Source organism: Osmerus eperlanus, chromosome 2, assembly GCF_963692335.1.
Source record: "Osmerus eperlanus chromosome 2, fOsmEpe2.1, whole genome shotgun sequence".
In the NCBI taxonomy this organism is placed as follows: domain Eukaryota; kingdom Metazoa; phylum Chordata; class Actinopteri; order Osmeriformes; family Osmeridae; genus Osmerus; species Osmerus eperlanus.
Window position 1 is genome coordinate 25,138,220 of NC_085019.1, and position 10,610 is coordinate 25,148,829.

Sequence of the window (10,610 nt, forward strand, 5' to 3'; positions counted from 1 at the left end):
ATATATAAAAAGACATATGAAGCATAATGAATATTTTACCAAACATTTACAATTCAAGAAATGAGGTGTCATTGCTATAATACTAATACCTACAAAGTTATTCATGATTTACAAAACATCCCTCAAAAATGTAGGACTATCTATTCTCTGTAGGAAACCTCAGCTAGAAAGATAAGATGAATGTAGATTCCTGACGGCTGTTCAACCATCTTTGTGTTCTTCGGGATGTCCAATGTTGGCCATCAACATCTGGGTAGAGTCCAGTAGAAACCAAGGTTTTATGTGGCCAGTAGAGAGACCAGGGTTGTTATATCCAGCAGAGAGAGACTAGGGTTGTCATGGTCAGAAGAGAGAGAGAGAGACCAGGGTTGTCATGGCTAGTAGAGACCAGGGTTGTCATGGCCAATAGAGAGAGAGAGACCAGGGTTGACATGGCCAGGAGAGAGAGAGAGACCAGGGTTGTCATGGCTAGTAGAGACCAGGGTTGTCATGGCCAGTAGAGAGAGAGAGACCAGGGTTGACATGGCCAGGAGAGAGAGAAAGACCAGGGTTGTCATGGCCAGGAGAGAGAGAAAGACCAGGGTTGTCATGGCCAGGAGAGAGAGATCAAGGTTTTCATGGCCAGGAGAAAGAGAGACCAGTGTTGTAATGGCTAGTAGAGACCAGTGTTGTAATGGGGTAGAGACCAGTGTTGTAATGGGGTAGAGACCAGGGTTGTTATGGCCAGGAGAGAGAGAGAGGCCAGGGTTGTCATGGCCAGGAGAAAGACAGACCAGAATTGAGTATCATAATGTAGTTATTCCAGCCAGACTTGGTTCATCCAGGATTAATAGCTTGGCAGTGTTAAGGTTAGGGAAGCAGTCTTGTTTCTAGTATCTTTATGTGCTCCTCCCACACGCATGTCACACACCTCCAGCCAGCTCCTCATACACACACGTCACATGCCAGTAGATGGATGCCAGCAGCTTGGTCCAGGCCCCACCCACCTCTGGTGTGATGTAATCAGGATACTCCTCCCCCAGAACCTCCAAGATTACACTGTTTAGATACTGAGGTTGGGGAGGAGAGGGAGGGAAGAGAGGGGAAGGGGGAGAGGAGCGAGGGGAGTCAGGGGGTAGAGAGTGGAGAGATAAAGGTGGGAGAGTAGGAGTGGGATGGGGATGAGGATATTGTGTGGGTGATATCATGTGAATCTATAATATTTAGATTCTGTCAGAGAAGTGTGAGATGTGTGTGATGTGTGTGATGTATGAGTATGTGAGTGTGTACAGATTCTTCACCTTGAAGTACACAGGCTCCACCTTGTGTTTGAGTGCATGAGACCTGCCCACCAGCAGCAGCACTGATGCCATCTTGTCTCCATTATGGATGTTCTCCACCAGGGTGTTGATGGCACTCATAACCCTCCGAGCGTGCCTCCTCAGCAGGGCGCTTGTCTGCAACGCACCAGCCTCCTGCATGTGCTGAAACTGGGGGAAGTACTGCTTGGAGTCTGGGTAGTTCTGGAAGAGTCTGGAGGGTGGTAGGGTAGAGGCGGTGTTGGAGGGATCAGTAGGGAGGAGGGCAGAGTAGGGGCAGGGTTAGGTCACACATGCAGAGGAGGGCAGAGTAGGGGCAGGGTTAGGTCACACATGCAGAGGAGGGAAGAGTAGGGGCAGGGTTAGGTCACACATGCAGAGGAGGGCAGAGTAGGGGCAGGGTTAGGTCACACATGCAGAGGAGGGCAGAGTAGGGGCAGGGTTAGGTCACACATGCAGAGGAGGGCAGAGTAGGGGCAGGGTTAGGTCACACATGCAGAGGAGGGCAGAGTAGGGGCAGGGTTAGGTCACACATGCAGAGGAGGGCAGAGTAGGGGCAGGGTTAGGTCACACATGCAGAGGAGGGCAGAGTAGGGGCAGGGTTAGGTCACACATGCAGAGGAGGGCAGAGTAGGGGCAGGGTTAGGTCACACATGCAGAGGAGGGAAGAGTAGGGGCAGGGTTAGGTCACACATGCAAATATAAATAGTACCCACCAACACCCAAGTATGTTTCTGGGACAGAGCAGCATGTATCATGAGTAAATATTATGCGAAAGAGCCGATTTAGCGACACGGCTGCATATTTGACCCTTTACCCTCTTGTAATGTTTAACAGGTGTTCTCTGTGTTGTTCTTGGAAAACAAGAAGGAGCTATACTTCTGACCCCACAGACATGCATACCTAACTTCTGACCCCACAGACATGCATACCTAACTTCTGACCCCACAGACATGCATACCTAACTTCTGACCCCACAGACATGCATACCTAACTTCTGACCCCACAGACATGCATACCTAACTTCTGACCCCACAGACATGCATACCTACCTTCTGACCCCACAGACATGCATACCTAACTTCTGACCCCACAGACATGCATACCTAACTTCTGACCCCACAGACATGCATACCTAACTTCTGACCCCACAGACATGCATACCTAACTTCTGACCCCACAGACATGCATACCTAACTTCTGACCCCACAGACATGCATACCTAACTTCTGACCCCACAGACATGCATACCTAACTTCTGACCCCACAGACATGCATACCTACCTTCTGACCCCACAGACATGCATACCTAACTTCTGACCCCACAGACATGCATACCTAACTTCTGACCCCACAGACATGCATACCTAACTTCTGACCCCACAGACATGCATACCTAACTTCTGACCCCACAGACATGCATACCTAACTTCTGACCCCACAGACATGCATACCTAACTTCTGACCCCACAGACATGCATACCTAACTTCTGACCGCACAGACATGCATACCTAACTTCTGACCCCACAGACATGCATACCTAACTTCTGACCCCACAGACATGCATACCTAACTTCTGACCCCACAGACATGCATACCTAACTTCTGACCCCACAGACATGCATACCTACCTTCTGACCCCACAGACATGCATACCTAACTTCTGACCCCACAGACATGCATACCTAACTTCTGACCCCACAGACATGCATACCTAACTTCTGACCCCACAGACATGCATACCTAACTTCTGACCCCACAGACATGCATACCTAACTTCTGACCCCACAGACATGCATACCTAACTTCTGACCCCACAGACATGCATACCTAACTTCTGACCCCACAGACATGCATACCTAACTTCTGACCCCACAGACATGCATACCTAACTTCTGACCCCACAGACATGCATACCTAACTTCTGACCCCACAGACATGCATACCTAACTTCTGACCCCACAGACATGCATACCTAACTTCTGACCCCACAGACATGCATACCTAACTTCTGACCCCACAGACATGCATACCTAACTTCTGACCCCACAGACATGCATACCTACCTTCTGACCCCACAGACATGCATACCTAACTTCTGACCCCACAGACATGCATACCTAACTTCTGACCCCACAGACATGCATACCTACCTTCTGACCCCACAGACATGCATACCTACCTTCTGACCCCACAGACATGCATACCTAACTTCTGACCCCACAGACATGCATACCTAACTTCTGACCCCACAGACATGCATACCTAACTTCTGACCCCACAGACATGCATACCTAACTTCTGACCCCACAGACATGCATACCTAACTTCTGACCCCACAGACATGCATACCTAACTTCTGACCCCACAGACATGCATACCTAACTTCTGACCCCACAGACATGCATACCTAACTTCTGACCCCACAGACATGCATACCTAACTTCTGACCCCACAGACATGCATACCTACCTTCTGACCCCACAGACATGCATACCTACCTTCTGACCCCACAGACATGCATACCTAACTTCTGACCCCACAGACATGCATACCTAACTTCTGACCCCACAGACATGCATACCTAACTTCTGACCCCACAGACATGCATACCTAACTTCTGACCCCACAGACATGCATACCTAACTTCTGACCCCACAGACATGCATACCTAACTTCTGACCCCACAGACATGCATACCTAACTTCTGACCCCACAGACATGCATACCTAACTTCTGACCCCACAGACATGCATACCTAACTTCTGACCCCACAGACATGCATACCTAACTTCTGACCCCACAGACATGCATACCTACCTTCTGACCCCACAGACATGCATACCTAACTTCTGACCCCACAGACATGCATACCTAACTTCTGACCCCACAGACATGCATACCTAACTTCTGACCCCACAGACATGCATACCTAACTTCTGACCCCACAGACATGCATACCTAACTTCTGACCCCACAGACATGCATACCTAACTTCTGACCCCACAGACATGCATACCTAACTTCTGACCCCACAGACATGCATACCTAACTTCTGACCCCACAGACATGCATACCTAACTTCTGACCCCACAGACATGCATACCTAACTTCTGACCCCACAGACATGCATACCTAACTTCTGACCCCACAGACATGCATACCTAACTTCTGACCCCACAGACATGCATACCTACCTTCTGACCCCACAGACATGCATACCTAACTTCTGACCCCACAGACATGCATACCTAACTTCTGACCCCACAGACATGCATACCTAACTTCTGACCCCACAGACATGCATACCTACCTTCTGACCCCACAGACATGCATACCTACCTTCTGACCCCACAGACATGCATACCTAACTTCTGACCCCACAGACATGCATACCTAACTTCTGACCCCACAGACATGCATACCTACCTTCTGACCCCACAGACATGCATACCTAACTTCTGACCCCACAGACATGCATACCTAACTTCTGACCCCACAGACATGCATACCTAACTTCTGACCCCACAGACATGCATACCTAACTTCTGACCCCACAGACATGCATACCTACCTTCTGACCCCACAGACATGCATACCTAACTTCTGACCCCACAGACATGCATACCTAACTTCTGACCCCACAGACATGCATACCTAACTTCTGACCCCACAGACATGCATACCTAACTTCTGACCCCACAGACATGCATACCTACCTTCTGACCCCACAGACATGCATACCTAACTTCTGACCCCACAGACATGCATACCTAACTTCTGACCCCACAGACATGCATACCTAACTTCTGACCCCACAGACATGCATACCTAACTTCTGACCCCACAGACATGCATACCTAACTTCTGACCCCACAGACATGCATACCTAACTTCTGACCCCACAGACATGCATACCTAACTTCTGACCCCACAGACATGCATACCTAACTTCTGACCCCACAGACATGCATACCTAACTTCTGACCCCACAGACATGCATACCTAACTTCTGACCCCACAGACATGCATACCTAACTTCTGACCCCACAGACATGCATACCTAACTTCTGACCCCACAGACATGCATACCTAACTTCTGACCCCACAGACATGCATACCTAACTTCTGACCCCACAGACATGCATACCTACCTTCTGACCCCACAGACATGCATACCTAACTTCTCCCAGGTGACTGTTGACCAAAGCCAAGGGTTAGGATTCCGTGAAAGCAGTACTATGCGAGACATGTTTTACCACATACTGTACAGGCTGAGATCTCTGTAATTGCAGACAGCACAAGGTTACCTTATAATGTGGTTTAGTCAAACCGTGCCTCTGTCCCATGGCGCTGCTATCTTTTCTGACAGATACACATTCATTGTAAGATTGTCTTTTCATGTTAGGTTAGTTAAGTTATGTCAACATTTTGACTATATGCTTTTCTGGTAAGGACTTTTACGCGTATTCACCTACCAAGTTTAGCATTTTGGCCAAATGGTCCCTATTTTCCCACTGTTTGGGTGCAGTCACCTGCTCAAATAGCTCTCTATCACGTTGTCCACAGCCCTGCAGCACCTCCTTTAGAAGAAGTGGCTTTGATCATGCTTGGCCGTATTGAGCACATTCCACAAACGACGCATTGAATTTTTGTAGATTGTACTGCCCCACTTCCCAATCTATCCCAACATCAGAAAGGCAATTGTATGCACCCAAATTGTAGCTGCCGCAATAATGTTTTTCTTTCATAATCTTGTGTTATTTTGAGTTTGTAATGTCACTAAGTAATATAGTAAGTTCTGTGTTGCGCTTCTGAATTGTTGCTGTCAGTGAGTAGCGTGCATGTAGATCACGTGCTTCATTGGTAAGACGGCTCATGTGCTTCCGGATGCTGCAGAGAACGCTTAGGCACTGAGGAACACGCTCATCGACTAATACAAGAAAATATATTATAATTAGACTCTAACAACTGCTAAATGTTTGATCAGAAGTCGCACACGGTATGTTTATGTGTTACATTTTGTATGGATGTTTATGTTGATGTGATTAATTGTTTTGGTGACTGATATGTTTTCACCATGTTTGACGGTGTTTGCTGAAAAAGAAAGGAACGTGCAAAGAAAATAAACAATCAAACAGCAGTTGAAGCGTAGCTTTATCTCTATCAAACAAATAACTTTGGTAGCAGTTATACAAATGTTATTCTAATGTAATTAATGTTGACACCACTGATTGAATGTATGTTTATCGAAGAGGTGGGAATTATGGACAGTGTATGTCTTTAATGGAGAGGGTGGGATTATGGACAGTATGGCTTTATGATCCATGTCTTAGGGGTCCCATGACATGCTGTTTTTGGATGCTTTTATATAGGCCTTAGTGGTTCCCTAATACTGTATCTGAAGTCTCTTTCCCCAAATTCAGCCTTGGTGCAGAATTACAGACACTACGAGCAGTCCCACAATGAGCTTTCCTCAGAACGAGCTGTTTCTGTGTCGGTAGCTTTAAATGCTAATGAGGAGGAGAGAGGCGGCACCATGCGCTAATGTTTACAGTGGATGTATCTCAATGGATGTAGCCCCGTTGCTGTAAGATGCCTCAAATTTGCCCATTCTCATCTGATCACCCTGGTTTGCAGAGTTGCACACTCATAGTCATTTCAATGAGGGGAAAGGCGGATATGGCGCGCTATAACAGGAGTCAGTTGGCTGAGCGGTGAGGGAATCGGGCTAGTAATCCAAAGGTTGCCAGTTCGATTCCCTGTCATGCCAACTGACGTTGTGTCCCCCAAGGACACAACGTCAGTTGGCATGACCGGGTCCATGACCGGGTCCTTGTCGGGGGAATGTCCCCGTACTTACTGTAAGTCGCTCTGGATAAGAGCGTCTGCTAAATGACTAAATGTAAATGTAAATAACACCAACAGCAGAACCATTATCCAAATAACAAAGAAGTGTACAACACTCGCGTTACAGTGTGTGTATTCACACACATACTTGATGCTATTTACCTTTACATTAGCGAGATGAGCTGTTAGCTGTTAGCTGCAGAGCTAATGTTACAGCCACATTCTGAAGGTGACATTCTGACATGATGAAGGGTAGCAAGCTAGGTAACCATATACAGTAAAGCAACAACATGATATTGTCACGCCCCTGGCTGGGACACTGTTTCTGTTTCTCTTTTCATTGATTAGACTGTCATTAGACTGTGGGTCGGGTTCAGGCATGGTGACTGTTAGGGTGTAAGGCATGGTGATTGTTACAGAGTAAGGCATTGGTGACTGTAGAAACAATAATATTTTATATATCATTTTGGTTATGAAAGAGTCAGCACACATAGTCCAACACACACAGTCCACATGCACACATTTCTGTATCAACTGCTGTGCTGCAGGTATATTTGTTTCCAGGATTTACCCTTTAGCTTTTCCTTCAACTTTAACCTGCGAACAATCCTAAAACCACACCCGATGAATTTACTGGCTGGGTGAAGTTCTGTGTCATGCAGATAATCATAACATTCCATTCCATTAACCATTGATACAATTCATTTTGCCTTTAGTTTGGCTAGAGAAATACAGTTAAATTGTTTTCATTTTCCAGAAGCTTTTATCCAAAGTAAAACAAATGGCGCATATACTGTAGATAGTACAGCAGAACATCAAGGATCAGAAGTACATAGTCCTCGAATCCGGCCCAGGCCATCCCCCCTCTTTCCCCACATTTCCTGTCTTCTCCAAACACTATCTCTCTTAGAATTAAAGGCAGAAATGCTATCGGAACTACAGTACAACAATAACATCTCAATTGAAATGCATTGGACGGTGCTGAAAACATCAACTTAAGTGAAATAGCACTTTCGTAGATGTAGTTTCTTGCCACAGAGTGGTGCAACAGGATCTCAAAAAATAACATGCAGAGATGTGACAAACTCAAAACTTCTAAGTTTTGCTTTCGGTGCCCTTAGGTCAGAAGTAGTTAGTCTAGGTGAAGCTTGAAGAGGATCCATAAAATGTCACTTATTAAATTAAATTTTTCATGTTGGTGGTTAAATTAAGTAGGGTTATAATTAGGGTAAACTCTAACCCAGGTTAAAAATAACTCTAACCCAGGTTAAAAATAACTCTAACCCAGGTTAAAAATAACTTGGGCTGCTACTACAGCCAGACAGAGTCAGGGTCAAGGTTGAAGTCAGGGTCAATGTTAAGGTCAGGGTTATGTAGGGTTGAGCATGGGTTAGTCTTAGCAGAAGAGAAGGAGGAGACAGAGAGGGTGGTGAGACAGGAAGGGTGGTAAGACAGGGAGAAGGAGGAGACAGGAGGAGTCAGGACCGGTAAAGAGTCCTAGGGCACCAATACCTGACTAGTATGGCCACCCCCGCGTCCTCACAGTGCTGGTAGACTTTGCTCCAGGACTCTTGGACCAGCCCCCTCTCCGTCTCTGAGAGTTGGTCTGGCAGCTCCACAGCTGCCTGCTCTCTGTTCATCCTGGCCGCCAGTAGAGAGCTCAAAGGATCCCAGCAACCCAGCCTGCCGTCCCTAGTTCAATCCTCTGAAAGAGGGTGTGTGTGTGCTGGACTCTCTGCTCCTCTGCGTGTGTGCTGGAAGGGGGAACACCTCAGGAAAACACTGAATGAGGAGGAGCCTCCCTCCCACATATTTCAAATTATACTCTTTGTTGTTATACTCTTGTTCCCTCCCTCCCTCTCTAGGTCCCTCCCTCTAGCTCCTTCTCTTTCTTGCTGACTTCCATCCTATCACTCTTTCCTGCTCACTCCCTTTCCCTCTATCCATCTAGTTCTCTTCCTCTCTTTCCCTCTACCTCTCCCTTCCTTTTATTCTCTCTCTTGCTCCCTCTCTCTCTTCCAGTTCTTCCCTGACACCCTGTCTCTTGTCTACACTGCATGAACACATACAAAGGTAAACGATTCAAGGGTTAACCAGCAACATGATACTCATTGTATTCATAGGTTTTAGATCAAAAGTACAAAATATTTAACCTTGTCTTCAGTATTGTTCAAACCAAGAGTAAATCAGCAGGATATTCAATGATCCTATGGAATGTAGATGTTTATCTGGAAGGAACTGAGTCTGTAAATGTAACTACGTAATTAGGTCACAAACCTGGGAACAGACCTCCTGGAACTGCTGAAAGAGAAGTCTTTATGAGTTTGGGTCCATTCTGTTCCGTCAAGAGACAGAGAAATCTTATCATATTTATTTGTCATGGTCCATAGACAACCCATAGGTTGACTGAATAGAGACATGTATTTGCCAAAACATGGTGTTCTAGACTGGTGATTATCAGATAATTATCAGATCTCCATTTAGCATCATTTCTCACAAGGGTATCTGTTCATATCTCGTGCTCTTTCAAAACTCCCTAAAAAGGGAATGAAACTCAACCTTGAACTAGATCCTGAGGGTTCTATCCACTAGCACAGTCAGTTCTAACCCACAGTCCCAAAGTGCAATATTGATCTGTTGTCCCCTCAGGTCACCTGGGGGGTGTTCCATCAACGTCGCTAACGCAAGTTGCGCTTACACAAATAAGTCTCACTTGGGTAAACGTCAACTTATACTTAAGCCTCAAGCTGTTCCACTAACGTTCTGTTTCACTAACAGGCAACGCTAATTCAAGCCAGACCTCTATAAGCTTAGACGGTGCAGCCCAGATCAGGCGATCGTCGAAAAGAGGAGTTATGTCGCAAAAAGCAAAGCATAAACAAGCAGAGAGGTGTTATTTTCAGCAGTGTAAATTGATTTGTTGAGTTTTTTTGGAGTTGTCCCCAAAAAGGGCAATGTTGCCACAATTAACATGGCAAGGGAGACAACTTGTCAAACCATTACGACCGTTAAAATGCGTAAATTGTAGGCCTACCAAATCTACTTAACATAACTATATGCATTTAGGCCTACTGATAATTAGCGTAATTTGCTGAGCTGTCTGAAACCGTTCTGACAATTCAAGTTCAAGTATTTTATTGTCAGATGCACAGAACAACACAAGGTCAGACTGGGCACTGAAATTCTTAAGACAAGACAACGCAAGCAACCTGGCATAACATAACATATAAGTATACATATAAGGGGAGTCGGATGGCTGAGCGGTTAGGGAATCGGGCTATTAATCAGAAGGTTGCCGGATCGATTCAAGGCCGTGTCAAATGACATTGTGTCCTTGGGCAAGGCACTTCACCCTACTTGCCTCAGGGGGAATGTCCCTGTACTTACTGTAAGTCGCTCTGGATAAGAGCGTCTGCTAAATGACTAAATGTAAATGTAACACATTACCATGCAATCAATTA

The 10,610-nt window shown here is 46.1% G+C and overlaps 1 protein-coding gene across 1 annotated transcript; it reads right to left on the reverse strand.

Moving 5' to 3' along the window:
* Nucleotides 1-703: 703 nt before the first annotated feature.
* Nucleotides 704-8,875, reverse strand: LOC134038155 (cytoglobin-1-like). Its single transcript, XM_062483759.1, has 3 exons — nt 8,662-8,875; nt 1,281-1,512; nt 704-1,049 (listed from the first exon to the last, which is right to left on the reverse strand). The coding sequence occupies exons 1-3, from the start codon at nt 8,787-8,789 to the stop codon at nt 903-905; spliced, it is 507 nt and encodes a 168-aa protein (XP_062339743.1). The 5' UTR covers nt 8,790-8,875; the 3' UTR covers nt 704-902.
* Between the last annotated feature and the right edge of the window lie 1,735 nt (nt 8,876-10,610).